Source organism: Pseudophryne corroboree, chromosome 11 (genome assembly GCF_028390025.1).
Source record: "Pseudophryne corroboree isolate aPseCor3 chromosome 11, aPseCor3.hap2, whole genome shotgun sequence".
Lineage (NCBI taxonomy): Eukaryota > Metazoa > Chordata > Amphibia > Anura > Myobatrachidae > Pseudophryne > Pseudophryne corroboree.
The window spans coordinates 100,096,807-100,119,220 of NC_086454.1; the positions used below are offsets into that span (position 1 = coordinate 100,096,807).

At 48.1% G+C, this 22,414-nt stretch overlaps 1 protein-coding gene across 3 annotated transcripts in view; it reads left to right on the top strand.

The window, feature by feature from the left end:
- The window catches only part of LOC134968984 (NAD-dependent protein deacetylase sirtuin-3-like), a 58,761-nt gene that overhangs the window by 13,861 nt on the left and 22,486 nt on the right, over positions 1 to 22,414 (top strand). For 2 of the 3 annotated variants that reach the window (XM_063944676.1, XM_063944675.1), the window contains exons 4-6: positions 6,663 to 6,895; positions 10,254 to 10,354; positions 19,028 to 19,189. In XM_063944676.1, coding sequence (XP_063800746.1) covers positions 6,663 to 6,895; positions 10,254 to 10,354; positions 19,028 to 19,189 — 496 coding nt within the window. The remainder of the gene's footprint in view (positions 1 to 6,662; positions 6,896 to 10,253; positions 10,355 to 19,027; positions 19,190 to 22,414) is intronic. The other variant, XM_063944677.1, reaches the window with a different exon arrangement.

Genomic DNA, 22,414 nt, shown 5'->3' on the forward strand with positions numbered 1-22,414 from the left:
ACCCCATGGTCCTGACGGAGTCCCCAGCATCCACTACGGACTACGAGAAATAGAATTATCGGTAAGTAAATTCTTATTTTTCCAAAAGTCAGTTCGCCTTACAGAGGCTGAAGTGAATTGGCAGTATACCAAAATTAAATGTAGATTCCTTATAATGATTACACGTGAATATCACATTCAAGGCCTGATTCAGCATAGATTGCAAAAGCAAAATCTTTCTCTAATGGGCAAAACCTGCACTGCAGGTGGCGCAAATGTAACATGTGCAGAGAGAGTTAGATTTGGGTGGGTTAATTTGTTTCTGTGCAGGGTAAATATGGCTGCTTTATTTTTACACTACAATTTACATTTCAGTTTGAACACACCCCACCCAAATCTAACTCTCTCTGCACATGTTATATCTGCCCCACCCCTGCACATGGTTTAGCCCATTAGAGAAAGATTGTGCTTTTGCAATCCATGCTGAATCAGGCCCTCAGTTTCTAGTTGTTCCATGCATCCACCCAGTTTTGCAAGTAGAAATATTTTCTAATGGGTACTGAGTGCTGAAAAATGGGCGTGGTCATGTGTTGTGATGGGCGTGGTCACATGCTAGTGGGAGTGGCTACATGACAATAGTGGTGTGGCCACATGACATAGCCCCTTTTTTTTGGTATTCTGGAGGCAAGGCTAAAAATATATCGTAATGCCTCCAGTATAACAGAAATATATAGTGATACCTCCAGTATAATTAAAATATATAGTAATGCCCCCAATTTAATAACAATATTTCTCTAACGTCCTAAGTGGATGCTGGGGACTCCGTAAGGACCATGGGGAATAGCGGCTCTGCAGGAGACTGGGCACATCTAAAGAAAGCTTTAGGACTATCTGGTGTGCACTGGCTCCTCCCCCTATGACCCTCCTCCAAGCCTCAGTTAGATCTTTGTGCCCGAACGAGAAGGGTGCACACTAGAGCTTCTTAGTGAAAGTTTTAGTTTAGGTTTTTTATTTTCAGTGAGACCTGCTGGCAACAGGCTCACTGCATCGAGGGACTAAGGGGAGAAGAAGCGAACTCACCTGCGTGCAGAGTGGATTGGGCTTCTTAGGCTACTGGACATTAGCTCCAGAGGGACGATCACAGGCCCAGCCATGGATGGGTCCCAGAGCCGCGCCGCCGGCCCCCTTACAGAGCCAGAAGGCAGAAGAGGTCCGGAAAATCGGCGGCAGAAGACGTCCTGTCTTCAACAAGGTAGCGCACAGCACTGCAGCTGTGCGCCATTGCTCCTCAGCACACTTCACACTTCGGTCACTGAGGGTGCAGGGCGCTAGGGGGGGGGCGCCCTGAGCAGCAATAAAAACACCTTGGCTGGCGAAAATACATCACATATAGCCCCCAGGGCTATATGGATGAATTTTAACCCCTGCCAGAATCCATAAAAAAGCAGGAGAAAAGTCTGCGAAAAAGGGGCGGAGCCTATCTCCTCAGCACACTGGCGCCATTTTCCCTCACAGCTCCGTTGGAGGGAAGCTCCCCTGGCTCTCCCCTGCAGTCACTACACTACAGAAAGGGTTAAAAAAGAGAGGGGGGGCACTAATTACGCGCAGTATTAAAGATACAGCAGCTATAAGGGGAAAAACACTTATATAAGGTTATCCCTGTATATATATAGCGCTCTGGTGTGTGCTGGCAAACTCTCCCTCTGTCTCCCCAAAGGGCTAGTGGGGTCCTGTCCTCTATCAGAGCATTCCCTGTGTGTGTGCTGTATGTCGGTACGTTTGTGTCGACATGTATGAGGAGAAAAATGATGTGGAGACGGAGCAGATTGCCTGTAATAGTGATGTCACCCCCTAGGGGGTCGACACCTGAGTGGATGAACTGTTGGAAGGAATTACGTGACAGTGTCAGCTCTGTATAAAAGACAGTGGTTGACATGAGACAGCCGGCTACTCAGCTTGTGCCTGTCCAGACGTCTCATAGGCCGTCAGGGGCTCTAAAGCGCCCGTTACCTCAGATGGCAGATATAGACGCCGACACGGATACTGACTCCAGTGTCGACGGTGAAGAGACAAATGTGACTTCCAGTAGGGCCACACGTTACATGATTGAGGCAATGAAAAATGTTTTACACATTTCTGATAATACGAGTACCACCAAAAAGGGGTATTATGTTCGGTGAGGAAAAACTACCTGTAGTTTTCCTGAATCTGAGAAATTAAATGAGGTGTGTGATGATGCGTGGTTTTCCCCCGATAACAACTGATAATTTCTAAAATGTTATTGGCATTATATCCTTTCCCGCCAGAGGTTAGGGTGCGTTGGGAAACACCCCCTAGGGTGGATAAAGCGCTCACACGCTTGTAAGGGCTCTACCCTCTCCTGAGATGGCCGCCCTTAAGGATCCTGCTGATAGAAAGCAGGAGGGTATCCTAAAATGTATTTACACACATACTGGTGTTATACTGCGACCAGCAATCGCCTCAGCCTGGATGTGCAGTGCTGGGTTGGCGTGGTCGGATTCCCTGACTGAAAATATTGATACCCTAGATAGGGACAGTATATTTTTGCCTATAGAGCATTTAAAAGATGCATTTCTATATATGCGTGATGCACAGCGGAATATTTGCCGACTGGCATCAAGTCTAAGTGCGTTGTCCATTTCTACCAGTAGAGGGTTATGGACACGTCAGTGGTCAGGTGATGCGTATTCCAAACGGCATTTGGAAGTATTGCCTTAGTAAGGGGAGGAGTTATTTGGGGTCGGTCTTTCAGACCTGGTGGCCACGGCAACAGCTGGGAAATCCACGTTTGTACCCCAGGTCGCCTCTCAACATGAGAAGACGCCGTATTATCAGGCGCAGTCTTTTCGTGGACAAGCGGGCAAAAGGTTCCTCATTTCTGCCCCGTGACAGAGGGAGAGGAAAAAGGCTGCAGAAATCAGCCAGTTCCCAGGAACAGAAACCCTCTCCCGCCTCTGCCAAGCCCTCAGTATGACGCTGGGGCTTTACAAGCAGAATCAGGCACGGTGGGGGGCCCGTCTCAATGAATTTCAGCGCGCAGTGGGCTCACTCGCAAGTAGACCCCTGGATCCTTCAGGTGATATCTCAGGGGTACAAATTAGAATTTAAGACGTCTCCCCCTCGCCGTTTCCTAAAGTCGGCTTTACCGATGTCTCCTTCTGACAGGGAGACAGTTTTGGAAGCCATTCACAAGCTGTATTCCCAGCAGGTGATAATCAAGGTACCCCTCCTGCAACAGGGAACGGGGTATTATTCCACACTGTTGTGGTACCGAAGCCGGACGGCTCGGTGAGACCGATTCTAAATCTAAAATCTTTGAACACTTACATACAGAGGTTCAAATTCAAGATTGAGTCACTCAGAGCAGTGATTGCGAACCTGGAAGATGGGGACTACATGATGTCTCGGGACATCAAGGATGCTTACCTTCATGTCAAAATTTACCCTTCTCACCAAGGGTACCTCAGGTTTATGGTACAGAACTGTCACTATCAGTTCAGACGCTGCCGTATGGATGGTCCACGGCACCCCGGGTCTTTACCAAGGTAATGGCCGAAATGATGATATTCCTTCGAAGGAAGGGAATTTTAGTTATCCCTTACTTGGACGATTCCCTGATAAGGGTAAGATCCAGGGAACAGTTGAAGGTCGGTGTAGCACTATCTCAGGTAGTGTTGCGGCAGCACGATTGGATTTTCAATATTCCAAAATCGCAGCTGGTTCCGACGACTTGTCTTCTGTTCCTAGGGATGATCCTGGACACAGTCCAGAAAAAGGTGTTTCTCCCGGAGGAGAAAGCCAGGGAGTTATCCGAGCTAGTCAGGAACCTCCTAAAACCGAGCCAAGTCTCAGTGCATCAATGCACAAGGGTTCTGGGTAAAATGGTGGCTTCCTACGAAGCAATCCCATTCGGCAGATTCCACGCAAGAACTTTCCAGTGGGACCTGCTGGACAAATGGTCCGGGTCGCATCTTCAGATGCATCAGCGGATAACCCTGTCACCAAGGACAAGGGTGTCCCTCCTGTGGTGGTTGCAGAGTGCTCATCTTCTAGAGGGCCGCAGATTCGGCATTCAGGACTGGGTCCTGGTGACCACGGATGCCAGCCTGCGAGGCTGGGGAGCAGTCACACAGGGAAGGAATATCCAGGGCTTATGGTCAAGCCTGGAGACATCACTTCACATAAATATCCTGAAGCTAAGGGCCATTTACAATGCTCTAAGCTTAGCAAGACCTCTGCTTCAAGGTCAGCCGGTGTTGATCCAGTCGGACAACATCACGGCAGTCACCCACGTAAACAGACAGGGTGGCACAAGAAGCAGGAGGGCAATGGCAGAAGCTGCAAGGATTCTTCGCTGGGCGGAAAATCATGTGATAGCACTGTCAGCAGTATTCATTCCGGGAGTGGACAACTGGGAAGCAGACTTTCTCAGCACGACCTCCACTCGGGAGAGTGGGGACTTCACCCAGAAGTCTTCCACATGATTATAAACCGTTGGGAAAAACTCGACAGGTATTGCGCCAGGTCAAGGGACCCTCAGGCAATAGCTGTAGACGCTCTGGTAACACCGTGGGTGTACCAGTCAGTGTATGTGTTCCCTCCTCTGCCTCTCATACCCAAGGTACTGAGATTGATAAGATGGAGAGGAGTAAGCACTATATTCGTGGCTCCGGATTGGCCAAGAAGGACTTGGTAACCGGAACTTCAAGAGATGCTCACGGAGGATCCGTGGCCTCTACCTCTAAGAAGGGACCTGCTCCAGCAAGGACCCTGTCTGTTCCAAGACTTACCGCGGCTGCGTTTGACGGCATGGCGGTTGAACGCCGGATCCTGAAGGAAAAAAGGCATTCCGGATGAAGTCATCCCTATCCTGATCAAAGCCAGGAAGGATGTAACCGCAAAACATTATCACCGCATTTGGCGAAAATATGTTGCGTGGTGCGAGGCCAGTAAGGCCCGACGGAGGAAATTCAACTGGGTCGATTCCTACATTTCCTGCAAACAGGAGTGTCTATGGGCCTGAAATTGGGGTCCATTAAGGTTCAAATTTCGGCCCTGTCAATTTTCTTCCAAAAAGAACTAGCTTCAGTCCCTGAAGTTCAGACGTTTGTAAAAGGGGTACTGCATATACAGCCTCCTTTTGTGCCTCCAGTGGCACTTTGGGATCTCAATGTAGTTTTTGGGTTCCAAAAGTCACATTGGTTTGAACCACTTAAATCTGTGGAGTTAAAATATCTCACATGGAAAGTGGTCATGCTGTTGGCCCTGGCCTGGGTCAGGCGCGTGTCAGAATTGGCGGCTTTATCCTGTAAAAGCCCTTATCTGATTTTCCATTCGGACAGGGCGGAATTGAGGACTCGTCCTCAGTTTCTCCCTAAGGTGGTTTCAGCGTTTCACCTGAACCAACCTATTGTGGTGCCTGCGGCTACTAGGGACTTGGAGGACTCCAAGTTGCTAGACGTTGTCAGGGCCCTGAAAATATATGTTTCCAGGACGGCTGGAGTCAGGAAATCTGACTCGCTGTTTATCCTGTATGCACCCAACAAGCTGGGTGCTCCTGCTTCTAAGCAGACTATTGCTCGTTGGATTTGTGGTACAATTCAGCTTGCACATTCTGTGGCAGGCCTGCCACAGCCAAAAATCTGTAAATGCCCACTCCACAAGGAAGGTGGGCTCATCTTGGGCGGCTGCCCGAGGGGTCTCGGCTTTACAACTTTGCCGAGCAGCTACTTGGTCAGGAGCAAATACGTTTGTAAAATTCTACAAAATTGATACCCTGGCTGAGGAGGACCTGGAGTTTTCTCATTTGGTGCTGCAGAGTCATCCGCACTCTCCCGCCCGTTTGGGAGCTTTGGTATAATCCCCATGGTCCTTACGGAGTCCCCAGCATCCACTTAGGACGTTAGAGAAAATAAGAATTTACTTACCGATAATTCTATTTCTCGTAGTCCGTAGTGGATGCTGGGCGCCCATCCCAAGTGCGGATTGTCTGCAATACTGGTACATAGTTATTGTTACCAAAAAAAATCGGGTTATTGCTGTAGTGAGCCATCTTTTCTAGAGGCTCCTCTGTTATCATGCTGTTAACTGGGATCAGATCACAAGTTGTACGGTGTGATTGGTGTGGCTGGTATGAGTCTTACCCGGGAATCAAAATCCTTCCTTATTGTGTACGCTCGTCCGGGCACAGTATCCTAACTGAGGCTTGGAGGAGGGTCATAGGGGGAGGAGCCAGTGCACACCAGATAGTCCTAAAGCTTTCTTTAGATGTGCCCAGTCTCCTGCGGAGCCGCTATTCCCCATGGTCCTTACGGAGTCCCCAGCATCCACTACGGACTACGAGAAATAGAATTATCGGTAAGTAAATTCTTATTATAGTAATGCCTCCATTATAATAGGAAAATTCAGCCACTGTCGCACTTCCAGTAACCCTGACAAAGTGGGAGGAGCCGTCATGCTGCCAAGTACCATGGTCTTGTTGCTTTGTGGCACATTATAATTGTGGTAATGGCAAAGTGTGTGGCAGGTGGTACTGCGTACCCGCTGCCAAATTTTTAAGGGTACTCCGTACCCGAGCGTACCCGCATACTTGCACCGCTGCATCCACCTCCCTCTTTTCTTATCTACTACATGTTGTGTCTCTTATGTTTTTATTGCTGCAGGTCTCCCTCTAGTGGCCTGTACAGTAAACTGCAAGAATATTCCCTACCATACCCAGAAGCCATATTCGATCTAAGCTACTTTTTGCGGGAGCCCCATGCCTTCTTGCAACTTTGCCAAGAGCTCCTACCTGGGCGTCACCACCCTAATCCAGCGCATTACTTTCTGCGCCTCCTGAATGACAAAAGGGTACTGTTACGTGTCTACACACAGAACATTGATGGATTGGAGAGAGGTGAGGGTGCTATAACCTCATGCACTTACAAGTCAACTAATACATCTGTTCTAAAACACATTCACACAGAAAAAAAGAGAAAATGCAGGTGCACACCCTAAATGCTAAACACTGTTGATCAGAATCATTATAACAAACTTTGCAATATAACGAAGAAAATTTGAGGCGCATAGCATAATTTTGACAAATAGATATGGGCCAACCAACTGTGACCAGGGACCTCATCTGGTGGGTCCCTAACACTAAGGTCCAAGTCCAGGGCACGGGACCTCCTAGGCCAGCACAAGCCAAATACCCTAAGGCACAGGTTCTCAAACTCGGTCCTCAGGACCCCACACGATGCATGTTTTGCAGGTCTCCTCACAGAATCACAAGTGACATAATTAGCTCCACCTGTGGACCTTTTAAAATGTCAGTGAGTAATTAATACACCTGTGCACTTGCTGGATTACCTGCAATACATGCACTGTGTGGGGTCCTGAGGACCGAGTTTGAGAACCACTGCCCTAAGGCATTACACTAGTGAGAGGTTAAAGTGTTAATAAGTGTTACATTAGTAATAAGCATAAACTGTTTGTTAGGAGTGTTACATAGGTTAGTGGTAATAATTAGTGTTACAAAGTGTTACATTAATTAAAAAAACAATTGGGTGTTAAAAAAGTGCTGGATTATGTGCTGAATTAAGCCCCCAACCCAGGAGGCCCTGCTCCTCAAACTCATCCCTAAAACTGGCAAATTATATAAATGTATTTAGGACTTACCGTTCATAGTGCCTTTTCCAATATGGAGTCTGTAAATGCCAGAGATCCATGCTAATTAAAACCACCCTTGGGCAGGTGGGAAGGATACTAATCCAAGATGAAGGAGTCACCTGGCTGCGGTTGGAGACCCCCATATTTTTGGCCGAAATTATTCTAAGCACCTCAAATTTACTCCATGTTATATTGCAGAGTTTATTATAATTATTCTGATTAGCAGTGTTTAGTACTTAGGGTGTACACCTGCATTTTATCTTTTTTTGTGTAGAACTATAAGTATCAGCATGATAGCACCTCTTATTATGTTTAGAATTACAGTGTGCAGTCCAAAGCTCCCCTACCCTAAAGCTTGTTCACTCAGCGGAAATAGTGACCTTGTGTAGTCCAGATTGACTAGAGGACTACCCAGCCATCTAGGTTATATTTTAATAGGCAATGACTGTTGAAAGAGTTTGATGTTATGTCGACAGTGAAAGGGCCGGATTAAATTGTGCGTTCCCCCCTGCCGGCCGCGATTGCGCAGGGTGGTATTCTAATGTTACTGCCGAGAGGCGTGACACAATCATTTCAGCTTGCTACCCTCGGAGGTAGTGAGCTGAAATGCGTGTAAAGAGACCCGTTTGGGTGCCCAAACGGGTCTTTTTACGATCGCGCCCATTAGTTTAGTCGGGTTTAGGTGCTTTGCGCGCCTAAACCTGACTGTACTGGGCATGATAGGGGCGAAAACGCTTCAGACGGGAAATAGCGGGCGCGTTATCATTTGAATCAGGCCCATAATGTCAACATTCATCATGTAGACAGAGATGAAATGTTGACATATTAAAATGTCGACATACTGTCCCTGGCAGCCTAGTGGTAATTAACAGCTCCTGCCAGCTGCAAGGGTTCCATTGTAGCTTTCGTGTTCCGGTGGTCATGACATTTGAGTCATACCTTTGATCCTCCAGCATTCTGGTGAATACTTCTCCCCATACCTAATCCCTATCTTTAAACCTCCCTCTAGTTACTAATCCTAACCTCCAACCGCATTCTAACCCTAACCTCCCCCTGCAGCCTAACCCTATCACATGCAGCCTAACCTTGACCTTCCATCCCGCATGCAGCCTAATCCTAATGTTGACACTCTGACATTGTCAACATCATGACATAATGTTGACATTGTAAATATGGAGCCAATGGCATCACCCAGTACTGTATATGCTCTTTCAAATGTTTATCACACAGCCAGAAATGAGTTGGGCTGATTCCTGTGTGTTTTAGCATCAGGAGCTTGGCAGTGCAAGTGACTAGTCATATGAGCACTAATACTCAGGCTTACTCTCCATGCTTCATGCAGATAAATAAAATGGTGTCATGAGCCACCCCTGTGGCTCCTTCCTGCTTGTGTTCTGTGTAACTGTAGCCTGTCTCCTGTATGTGTGGTCAGTGCAGTTTCACCTGTATGATAATTAGGCCATTACCTTTGTGTCTGGTTTTCCAGCTGCAGTTCATTTGTGTTCAGGGGGCTTGTTATTTTCAGCCATCCTGATTGGGGCTGCTTCCTTTATTATCCAGCTTGCACTTCACCTGAGGCTGGTTATAGCTTCAAGTTCCTGTTTATACCTGGTCCCTGTTCCTTGGTGGAATCTAGAATCTGTGCAGTTAGTGCTGTCTGTTCCAGTTGCCAAGCCTGCTATCACTGCACACAGTGTAATCCTGCTCTGAAGCCAGTCTCAGTGTCTCTGGATCTCTGCTCCCCTTCAGGGGGTTCTGTTCCAGTTCCAAATTCCGGGCTGCTTCAGAATCTACATCAGACAGTTTAAGCTACTGTAAGTCCTGGGATCTTGCATTGGTTATTTTCAGAATTTGAGTTACCTCTTGTATTTGATGATATCATCCTGTGCATTGTTGCATTTATATATCATTAGCATTCATTATTGTACCACCCTGTGCACTGTTGCACTTCATATTTTTTGAGTGTATGTTATATCACCCTGTGCATTGTTGCACCTGTGTACAATGTGTTTGTTATTCCTGTCTGAGTATTGGGCAGGGTTATCAAAGTTGTCCTGTGACGTCTCACAGTACTGCATTTACTCTTGCCCAGCCTCCAATAGTCACCTTGTCCATAACATAAAACCTGGGATCATTTGATTACAGGATGGACCTAATTCATCCTGGAAAGGTGGCTGCTATAGGAGAGCCTAGCATCACTGGAGGCTAAAAGACTGCTGGGCAAGGGGTAATTGCATGAGCGTCACCTGGTCCCACCTGATAACCCAGATACTGAGTAGTCTGCGTAACAAATGGATAAAAACGGGGTTCTCCACAATACAATACACAGGAGACTTGTGACATCAGGTATATAGAAGGAAGGGTTCTGCCTGAGACATGACTCTAGAACAATTCAGGGACACAAAAATGTGAAAATAAGCTTACTAATAAAAAAAAAAAAATTTTGTAATTACTGTAGCATCTAATATACTACTCTTATTCATTTGTTGGCTATTTATTTGTTACTATATCATTGGATTTTAATGAAGGAGAGTTAAAAAAAAAAAGCCTATTTTGAAGGACAAAGAGAATGTTGTACGGATTCTGTCACATATGTTTCATTGCAGTGGCCGGTATCCCAGTGGAAAAATTGGTAGAAGCTCATGGCTCATTTTCATCATCCACGTGCACCATGTGTCTTAAAGAGTACCCAGGAAAGACCTTCAGTGTGAGTGGTAATGTACCTGTCCTGGTGCACCTTGCACTATATTGTGGTGGAAGCCCTATTTCATGTGATATTGGTGACTACAGACTTTGGACTTGCTCCTTTACATATGACCAGTGGGGCTGTTATAAAACTTGTATCCCAGTAAACCATATAGATTAGGGTTGTTCAGCGTTACAAAATGGAAATCTTTAAATCCAGCTTTGGGATTGCTTGTAAAGCCAATTTAGAGTTTTGTCATAACTCAAAAAGGTCCTAGTGGTACCTTACCTGGCGCACATTGGCAAAGTATTAGCTGAACGACTCCCATTGAGTGTGGTGCTGACATGGGTGGTCATTCTGACCTGATCGTAGCTGTGCTAAATTTAGCACAGCTACGATCACTTACACCGACATGCGGGGGGACGCCCAGCACAGGGCTAGTCCGCCTCGCATGCTAGCCCGGCCCCCACCGCACAAGTACAAAAGCATCGCACAGCGGCGATGCTTTTGTACTTGAAGAGTAACTCCCGGCCAGCGCAGCTCCTGTGGCTGGCCGGGAGATACTCGGCGCCCCCGCACGGTCCGGCCACGCCTGCGTTTGCCGGACCGCGCCCACAAATGGAGGCTAAACACTGCCGTGCCACCCCCTCCTGCCCAGCGACTGCCTCTGCCTGTCAATCAGGCAGAGGCGATCGCTAGGCAACGACAGCCGTCGACTGTCAGCCATTTGTAATATAAATTCATGAAAAAAATGTATTCTGCAGCGTTGATTAGCATGTTTCATAGTAATAGACAGTCTTAGCGTTAGTAACTAATGACAGTACTCCAGTAGTTAGGACCTTATTGAGTAAGGATTGTAGTTTCTGCTAAATAGCAGTTGCTGCGATCAAATAGTTGCCGCCCAGAAATAGAGTAAATACGCCCATTGCAGAAATTGCGAATGCATCGCAATATGCGGTCTGATCGCAAAACCATACCCAATTCCCAAAACATCGAAGATTTTTCTATCTGCACCAGGCAGGGTCATCCACAATTCTTGAGACGCATAGGGCGGTATTCAATTCTTTTCACACCTTTCCACACCTGTTCTGTTTCTGCTGATGGGGGTGGTGTAATCATTTCAGCTCGCTACCTACGTGGGTAGCAAGGGCGCCCAACCCTTTACGCAGTAAGCCTAATCACTATGGGCGTGATAACGGGGATCACTTTAGAAAGGAGATTGGGAGTGATATATCATTTGAATACCGCCCACAGGCTGTAAGTCGTCATCGCTGATGCCAGAGGCCCTCTTTAAAAATGCCTGGGCACGCCTACGTTTTTTCAGACACACCCAGAAAATGGCAGGTTTCTGCCCAGAAACGCCAGCTTCCTGTTAGTCAAACAGCGGCTGCATTGCGATCACAATGTGTACGCATTTTCTGTCGCTATTTTTACAACGCACGCTGTATATGGCCAGATTTTACACACCCCTCATCATAATATTCTTTTATTGAAACGTTAAATACATATACACTTACAGAGCCATCTAAGTGCAATAACAACTGCTCCATCGGCAGACTTACCCAGTGTTGGAAATGACCAATGATGCTGGTACAATTAGATGTGTTATGGGGAGAACTAATGGATTACCATGCAAAGTCCTGATCTGGGTGCCACTGTTTTCTGTAATTTCTCTTACGTCCTAGAGGATGCTGGGGACTCCGTAAGGACCATGGGGTTTAGACGGGCTCCGCAGGAGATAGGGCACCTAAAAAGAACTTTGACTATGGGTGTGCACTGGCTCCTCCCTCAATGCCCCTCCTCCAGACCTCAGTTAGATCTTGTGCCCAGAGGAGAATGGGTGCACTGCAGAGAGCTCTCCAGAGTTTTCTGTTGAAAAAGAATTTTGTTAGGTTTTTTATTTTCAGGGAGTCCTGTTGGCAACAGGCTCCCTGCATCGTGGGACAGAGGAGAGAGAAGCAGAGCTGGCTTGTCAAGTTGGGCACTGCTTCTAAGGCTACTGGACACCATTAGCTCCAGAGGGAGTCGGAACACAGGTCTCACCTGGGGTTCGTCCCGGAGCCGTGCCGCCGCCCTCCTCACAGATGCCGAAGATAGAAGCCGGATGAGAAGGCAGAAGACATCTTGGGCGGCAGAAGACATCAGATCTTCATGAGGTAAGGCGCGCAGCGGTAAGCTGCGCGCCATTGCTCCCAGTCACACACAGAGCAGCACTGAAGGGTGCAGGGCGCAGGGGGGGGCGCCCTGGGCAGCAATATTCCTCACTTTTGGGCAAATTCAGATAGATTAGGCTGCGAAGGCAGTAAATCTAAGATCCCCCGCCATTTTAATAGAAAAGTCACTGGGACCGAAGCCCGCCGTCGGGTGGGCAGGGCTTGATCCTCAGCACTAACCAGCGCCATTTTCTCCACAGAAGCTGCATACATGAACGCTGGCTCCCTGGTCTCTCCCCTGCTGAACTTCACAGGCTGGAAAAAAGAGGAGGGGGGCACATTAGCAACGCAGTGAGTGGGAATTGGTATATTATATATAAAAAAGCGCTATCTGGTCATATTTTTCCAGTGTTATTAAGCGCTGGGTGTGTGCTGGCATACTCTCTCTCTCTGTCTCTCCTAAGGGCCTGGTTGGGGTTTTGTCCCCTTATAGGTTAATCCCTGTGTGTGTGGGGTGTCGGTACGTGTGTGTCGACATGTCTGAGGCGGAAGGCTTCTCCAAGGAGGAGGTGGAGCAAATGAGTGGTGTGTCCCCGTCGGTTGTGCCAACTCCGGATTGGATGGACATGTGGCATATGTTGAATGCAAGTGTGGCATCTTTACATAAAAGGCTTGATAAGGCTGAATTAGGGGGGACATCAGGGGGTCAGTCCTCGGATTGGACCGACTCACAGGGCCCGTCGGGGTCTCAAAAGCGTCCCTTAACACAAGACACTACTACCGACACGGATTCTGACTCCAGTGTCGACTACGACGAAGTAAAATTGCACCCTAGGGTGACTAAAACCATTCAGTGTATGATTGTGGCAATAAGGGATGTGTTGCATATTGAGGATGAACCCTCGGTCCCCGACACAAGGGTACACATGTTTAAGGGAAAGAAACAGATTATTCATTTTCCCGCATCTCTTGAATGAAATGATTTATTTGGAAAAGCTTGGGAGACTCCGGAAAAGAGACCGCAGATCCCCAAAAGAATTTATATGGCATACCCCTTCCCTAAGCAGGACAGGGAGATTTGGGAATCATCCCCCACTGTGGACAAGGCCCTGACGCGCTTGTCCAAGAAAGTGGCGCTACCGTCTCCTGACACAGCGGCCCTTAAGGACCCTGCAGATCGCAGGCAAGAAACTACCTTAAAGTGTATTTATTCTCATACGGGTGCTGTGCTAAGGCCGACAATTGCGTCGGCATGGGTGTGTAGCGCAATTGCAGCTTGGACAGATGAGCTGACAGATCAATTTGATAATATGGATAAGGATACTATATTCTTAACTCTAGCCCATATAAAGGACGCAGTCTTATTTATGAGGGATGCTCAAAGGGACATTGGATTGCTAGCTTCTAGGGCCAATGCCATGTCTATCTCAGCGAGAAGATCCTTATGGACTCGCCAATGGACGGATGATGCGGATTCCAAAAAACATATGGAAGTACTACCCTATAAGGGTGATGTATTGTTTGGGGATGGGCTGACGGACCTGGTTTCCACAGCTACAGCAGGTAAATCAAATTTTTTACCATATATTCCCCAACAGCAAAAGAAAGTAACACCCTATCAGATGCAGTCCTTTCGGTCGCACAAGTCCAGAAGAGGTCAGGGATCCTCTTTCCTCGCCAGAGGTAAGGGCAGAGGCAAAAGAGCACCTGCTTCGGCAGGTGTCCAGGAACAAAAGTCCTCCCCTGCTGCTCCAAAACCCACAGCATGACGCTGGGGCTCCCCTGAGGGAGTCCGCACCGGTGGAGGCACATCTTCGACTTTTCAGTCAGGCCTGAGTCAGTTCAGACCTGAATCCCTGGGTGTTGGAAATAGTTTCCCAGGGTTACAAATTGGAATTCGAGGAGGTGCCCCCGCGCCGATTTTTCAAATCGGCCTTACCAGCTTCCACATCGGAAAGGGATATAGTGTTAGCTGCAATTCAAACGCTGTGTATACAGCAAGTGATAATCAAGGTTCCCCTGCACCAGCAGGGAAGAGGTTACTACTCAACCCTATTTGTGGTCCCGAAACCGGACGGTTCGGTCAGACCTATTTTGAATCTGAAATCCCTAAACCTATACATAAAAAGATTCAAATTCAAAATGGAATCACTCAGAGCGATAACAGCCAATATGGAGGAGGGGGAGTTTATGGTGTCTCTGGACATAAAGGATGCGTACCTTCATGTTCCCATATATGCCCCCCATCAGGAATACCTGAGATTCGCTGTACAGGATTGTCATTACCAATTTCAGACGTTGCCGTTTGGACTTTCCACGGCCCCGAGGATTTTCACCAAGATAATGGCGGAAATGATGGTGGTCCTGCGCAAGCATGGAGTCGCAATTATCCCATACTTGGACGATCTCCTGATAAAAGCGAGATCAAGGGAAAAATTGCTGAGCAGTGTGGCGCTCTCTCTGAGTGTGCTCCAGCAACACGGTTGGATTCTAAATCTACCGAAGTCACAGTTGATTCCGACAACTCGACTACCGTTCCTAGGTGTCACGATCCGGGTATCTGGACGCCATTTCTTACCCATCAGATGCCTCCTAAGGCTGGCTCAGCGCTCCAGGACCGGATCCCATCTGTTATCCTAATGTTCACATTCCTGCATCCTCTCCTGTCTCTCTGAGACGCTGTCACAGTAACGCCTTATTACATCTGGCATGGCGTCTCCCGCGGCCTCCGCCGCCGTCCCTGAGCTTCTGCATGCAGAGTGTCAGAGTGGCGATTACGTCAGCCGCGGCCTCCGCTGTGTCCGCGTGGTTGGATGTGCACTTGTCAGCCTGGCGTCTCCTGTCTCCAGTGGCCGGCGCCGCCATTACTGTTTTCATTACCACATGGATTACAAACCAAACTTCCCTCCAAGTGTCTGCATGGGCGCAGCCATCTTGGATTCTGTCAGCTGATCATTTCCTCCAATCTGTTGTCAGTATTGTTAATCTGCATAATTGCCTAGCCAATCCCTTCCTTGCTGCAGGTATAAATACACTGTGCCTGAGCAAGGAAGGCGTCAGTGCTTTGGTTGTCAAACCTAGTTCCTGTTTGTCTCTCTCCTGTGATTGTCTTCCAGGTTCCAGCTCCTGTCTCAAGACTTCCACCATAGAGACCCGCACCAGCATTCCACCTGCGGTGTAGCCTGACTCTCCAATCCATTGTGGATTCATCTGTTTCCAGCTACAACATAACCTGCTTCCAGCTCAGCTTCCAGCAGAGTACAGCTTCCCTTAAAGGGCCGGTGTCCTTTCTACACTTTACCACTCTCCACCGGTATTATTATTTCTCCGCTCTCAAGTTCTACATTTCAGTTCATATTTCATCGCTCCCAAGTTCATTTATTATTTAACTGGTTCCAGCCAGTATCCACTCCGTGCTAACAACAGTCTGGTTCCAGCCAGTATCCACAGCAGCTGTTTTATCTTCAGCAACCCAGCTTTTCCTGGAACACCAGCTGGCACAATCCTGGGTTATCTCCATTGCTACAGTCGGGCCTGGTAAGGACTTTCCATCTAGAAGATCATAAGAACTATCTCACACTACCAGTGCCCTGTGGCTCCTGCCATCCTGTAGTACCCAGGAACTGTATTTATTCTTTGCTGACTTTTACGTTTTCTTTTACTGCTGCTGTGTTGCGGAGTTGTCATAATAAACATCATTGACTTTTATCCAAGTTGTCGTGGTCACGCCTTCGGGCAGTTATTATTCATGTTACTTACATGTCCAGGGGTCTGATACAACCTCCCAGGTTCCGGTACATCTCAGCCCCTACAACTGAGGCTGCCTCCCGTCAGCTCAGGCCCTCAGTTGTGACACTAGGTATGATACTGGATACGGAACAAATGAAGGTCTTCCTCCCAATAGAGAGAGCCCAGGACATCCAGAATATGGTCAGAGACCTGCTAAAACCGAAAAGGGTGTCAGTTCACCAATGCACTCGAGTTCTGGGAAAAATGGTGGCGGCCTACGAGGCCATTCCCTTCGGAAGGTTCCATGCAAGGACTTTTCAATGGGACCTTCTGGACAAGTGGTCCGGGTCCCATCTGCACTTACATCGGAAAATAACTCTGTCCCCAGGGGCCAGAGTGTCTCTCCTGTGGTGGTTGCAAAGTGCTCACCTGCTGGAGGGTCGCAGGTTCGGAATTCAGGATTGGATCCTGGTTACCACGGACGCGAGCCTCCGAGGATGGGGAGCGGTCACACAGGGAAAAAAATTTCAGGGTCTTTGGTCAGACCAGGAGTCCTGTCTACACATCAATGTGTTGGAACTCAGGGCCATTTACAACGGCCTTCGACAAGCGGAGAGTCAGTCTTCTTCGAAACCTACCGGTTCTGATTCAATCAGACAATGTCACAGCAGTGGCTCATGTGAACCGCCAAGGCGGGACAAGAAGCAGAGTCGCGATGGCGGAAGCCACAAGGATTCTTCGCTGGGCGGAAAATCATGTAAGCGCTCTGTCGTCTGTCTTCATTCCGGGAGTGGACAACTGGGAAGCAGACTTCCTCAGCAGACACGATCTCCATCCAGGAGAGTGGGGTCTTCATCAAGAAGTCTTTGCAGACATAACACGTCTTTGGGGAACTCCTCAAATGGACATGATGGCGTCACGCCTCAACAAAAAGCTTCGGAGGTACTGTGCCAGGTCTCGGGACCCTCAGGCAGTGGCAGTAGATGCTCTGATAACACCGTGGCTATTCAAATCGGTCTACATGTTTCCTCCTCTTCCTCTCATCACAAAAGTGTTGAGGATCATAAGGCAAAGAAACGTACAGACAATACTCGTTGTCCCAGGCTGGCCTCGAAGGGCCTGGTACTCAGATCTACAAGAGATGCTCACAGGAGATCCCTGGCCTCTTCCTCTGAGGGAAGACCTGTTGCAACAGGGGCCCTGTGTATTTCAAGACTTACCGCGGTTACGTTTGACGGCATGGCGGTTGAACGCCGAATCCTAGCGAAAAAGGGGATTCCGGAAGAGGTCATCCCTACTTTAATAAAGGCTAGGAAGGAGGTGACGGTTAAGCATTATCACCGTATCTGGCGAAAGTATGTGTCTTGGTGTGAGACCAAGAATGCACCTACGGAAGATTTTCATCTGGGTCGTTTTCTCCACTTCCTACAGACAGGAGTGGATATGGGCCTGAAATTAGGCTCTGTTAAGGTACAGATTTCGTCCCTCTCGATTTTCTTTCAGAAGGAATTGGCTTCTCTTCCAGAAGTCCAGACGTTTGTAAAGGGAGTGCTGCATATCCAGCCCCCTTTTGTGCCTCCAGTGGCACCATGGGACCTGAACGTGGTGTTGCAGTTCCTAAAATCACACTGGTTTGAACCGCTTACCAAGGTTGAGTTGAAATTTCTTACCTGGAAGGTGGTCATGCTGTTGGCCTTGGCATCAGCAAGGCGAGTGTCTGAATTGGCGGCTTTGTCACACAAGAGCCCCTACCTGATTTTTCATGTGGATCGAGCTGAATTGAAGACACGTCCGCAATTTTTGCCTAAAGTGGTTTCTTCGTTCCATATGAATCAACCTATTGTGGTGCCTGTGGCTACAAGTGACCTGGAGGATTCCAGATCCCTGGATGTAGTCAGGGCCTTAAAGATTTATGTAGCCAGAACGGCTAAAATTAGGAAAACAGAGGCTCTGTTTGTCCTGTATGCTGCTAATAAGATTGGCGCACCTGCTTCGAAGCAGACTATTGCTCGTTGGATCTGTAATACGATTCAGCAGGCTCATTCTACGGCTGGATTGCCGGCACCAAATTCGGTTAAAGCCCATTCCACTAGGAAGGTGGGCTCTTCTGGGGCGGCTGCCCGAGGCGTCTCGGCATTACAGCTTTGCCGAGCGGCGACTTGGTCGGGGTCAAATACTTTTGCTAAATTCTACAAGTTTGATACCCTGGCTGATGAGGACCTAGCGTTTGCTCAGTCGGTGCTGCTGAGTCATACGCACTCTCCCGCCCGATTGGATGCTTTGGTATAAACCCCATGGTCCTTACAGAGTCCCCAGCATCCTCTAGGACGTAAGAGAAAATAAGATTTTAAACCTACCGGTAAATTTATTTCTCCTAGTCCGTAGAGGATGCTAGGCGCCCGTCCCAGTGCGGAAACTCTGCAAGACTTGTATATAGTTGTTGCTTACATAAGGGTTATGTTACAGTTGGAATAGGTCTTGGACCGTTACTGTCGTTTGTTCATACTGTTAACTGGTTATGTATGTTCCAGGTTACATGGTATGATTGGTGTGGGCTGGTATGAATCTTGCCCTTGGATTGCTAAATCCTGCCTTGTATTGTCCATCTCCTCTGGGCACAGTTCTCTAACTGAGGTCTGGAGGAGGGGCACAGAGGGAGGAGCCAGTGCACACCCATAGTCAAAGTTCTTTTTAGGTGCCCTATCTCCTGCGGAGCCCGTCTATACCCCATGGTCCTTACGGAGTCCCCAGCATCCTCTACGGACTAGGAGAAATAGATTTACCGGTAGGTTTAAAATCTTATTTTTTCCAGGACGCTGTGTTGGAGTCCCAAGTTCCCCGCTGTTCATCGTGTGGTGGCCTCATCAAACCCGACATTGTATTCTTTGGAGAGCAACTACCTTCTCGCTTCCTCCTGCACCTGACTGATTTCCCTCAGGCAGATCTCCTGATAGTGATGGGCACCTCATTAGAGGTCAGACAGACAGAAGGACTATAACAAATGGGGAGACACAAGGGGAACATGCAGATACCACCTGAAAGTCACAGCAGGAAAATGACTGTGGGCCTAATTCAGGTCACATCGCAAAGGCGGTGCGACCGCAATTTCAGCGACAGGATCCACACGGTCCCTTCCTGCGCGTGCACAATTATTGTGGTCTGCCCACGTTAACTGCAAATGCCTCTGCTTAATTGACAGCGACTGAGCGTTTTTGGAGCAGCGCTGGGGAAATGGGGGCGAGTCAGCTGCATTTTCGGGGAGGCTGCGTGTCATCACAGAAAAACCTTATTACTAAAATCTGTTATTTGCATTTACAAATGACCACCGTCATTCCTCACACTGGCCCTGGTATGCTTCCCACTTATTAAATTGTTCAGCAATGCTCCTCACAGTGGGCCGATGCATAGTGTAATACAAGTGGACTGCAATTGCTCCAGCTGCGCGTATTCTGTGTAATTGGTTTCAAAGCCGTCATTAGTACCAGTGGGCCTCATTCAGATTTGTAAGCCAACCAAAAAAGCACACTAACAGGCAAAACCATGTTGCACTGCAGGTGGGACAGATGTAACATGTGCAGAGAGAGTTAGATTTGGGTGTAGTGTGTTCAAACTACAATCTAAATTGCAGTGTAAAAATAAAGCAGCCAGTATTTACCCTGCACAGAAACAATATAACCCACCCAAATCTAACTCTCTTTGTACATGTTACATCTGCTCCACCTGCAATGCAATATGGTCTTGCCCTTTAGTGTGCTTTTTTTGGTTTGCTAACAAACCTGAATAACCCCCTGTGTGCGCTGGTACTAGACCAACTGTGTAAATGATGCATCTGGAAACAGGTGTATTTACACATATGTTCAACATGTTCAGCTTGCAATTCGACCAACATACCCCCTCTAAACTTAGCCAACTGTGAACCTCCATCTTACATCCCAGTAACGCCTACTCAGCTGCAAGTGCATTCCTTCCAACATGGGGGGGATCATTCCGAGTTGTACGCTCATCTTCCCTGACATGCGGGGGGATTCCCAGCACAGGGCTAGTCCGCCCCCCCCCCCCCGCAGAAGTGCAAAGCACTGCACAGCGGCAATGCCTTTGCACTTCAAGAGTAGCTCCCGACCAGCGCAGCTTTAGCGTGCTAGCCGGGAGCTACTCATCGCTCCGCAGCGGCTGCGTGTGATTTCACGCAGCCGCTGTGGCCCGCCCCCCGTTCGGTCCGGCCACGCCTGCGTTGGCCGGACCGCACCCACGAAACGGCGGCCAAACGCCGCTGTTCCGCCCACCCCCGCCCAGCGATCGCTTCTGCCTATCAATCAGGGGTGATCGCATCCCTGCTATGGCCTTCGGCCATCTGGCATGCGCCGGCGCATGCGCAGTAGGGACCCGTTCGCTTGCTGCGTTAAAAAGCAGCAAGCGAATGGGTCAGAATGACCCCCATGACCCTCTACAGGAGGGACAGACTGGGAGGTATGCAAGTGGACATGTGGCTGACATACATACAATGACTCTTCATTGCACGCACATGCATACCCTTAGTCTCTGAGCTCTTTCTGCATAACAGATTTGCGTGTGCATATAAAATAGTGAGATGTGGTGTAATCACTTTATCATTCACTGGAACAATTAGATAGTTTAGAAATAACCTCCCACAACTATAGTTTTATAGGGACATTTTAAGTCCTCTCCTGTAGAGAAGAAGTTGAGAGTACATTACCCATATCAATACCTTTGACATAAACAGGAGCTCAATTTTGCCATGCAACTTAATTATAAACAATATAAACGGCTTGATGCAGATTTGGTTGTTAAGGTGCAATTTACTAAAATAAAGGTCCATATAAAAGTAGTGTATTTATGTTCATGTGCTGAGGTGTATGCGTCGCAACAGGCATCCAGAGTGACAGTAATAGTGCATGCGAGTGGCATACACCTTTTCTGCTGCGGGGTACACTGGGCTCCACAAGTCTGGACAATGGGGTGTAGAGTAGTGATGAGCGGGTTCGGTTCCTCGGAATCCGAACCCCCCCGAACTTCAGCCTTTTTACACGGATCCGAGGCAGACTCGGATCTTCCCGCCTTGCTCGGCTAACCCGAGCGCGCCCGAACGTCATCATCCCGCTGTCGGATTCTCGCGAGGCTCGGATTCTATCGCGAGACTCGGAATCTATATAAGGAGCCGCGCGTCGCCGCCATTTTCACACGTGCATTGAGATTCATAGGGAGAGGACGTGGCTGGCGTCCTCTCCATTTAGATTAGAAGATAGAGAGTGAGAGTGAGACACTTGATTTACTGGAGCTTAGGAGTACTACTCAGAGAGTGCAGAGTTTACTAGTGACTGACCAGTGACCACCAGTGCAGTTTTATTATATTATTATTTAATATAATCCGTTCTCTGCCTGAAAAAAAACGATACACAGTGACACAGTAACAGTATACCATATCTGTGCTCAGCCTCAGTGTGCTGCATCATCTATGTATATCTGACTGTGCTGAGTGCTCACACAGCTTAATTGTGGGGGAGACTGGGGAGCAGTAGCAGGAGTACATATTATTTAACAGTGCACACTTTTGCTGCCAGAGTGCCACTGCCAGTGTGACTGACCAGTGACCACTGTCTGACCACCAGTATATTGTGATTGTCTGCCTGAAAAAGTTAAACACTCGTCGTGTGGTGTTTTTATTCTATAAACGCATTCTGCTGACAGTGTCCAGCAGGTCCGTCATTAATTATATAATATATACCTGTCCGGCTGCAGTAGTGATATATATATATTTTTTTTATATCATTATCATCCAGTCTATATTAGCAGCAGACGCAGTACGGTAGTCCACGGCTGTAGCTACCTCTGTGTCGGCAGTCGCTCGTCCATCCATAATTGTATACCACCTACCTGTTGTGTTTTTTCTCTAACGTCCTAGTGGATGCTGGGGACTCTGAAAGGACCATGGGGAATAGCGGCTCCGCAGGAGACTGGGCACAAAAGTAAAAAGCTTTAGGACTACCTGGTGTGCACTGGCTCCTCCCCCTATGACCCTCCTCCAAGCCTCAGTTAGATTTTTGTGCCCGAACGAGACGGGTGCAGGCTAAGGGGCTCTCCTGAGCTGCTTAGTGTAAAAGTTTAAAGTAGGTTTTTTATTTTCAGTGAGACCTGCTGGCAACAGGCTCACTTCACCGAGGGACTAAGGGGAGAAGAAGCG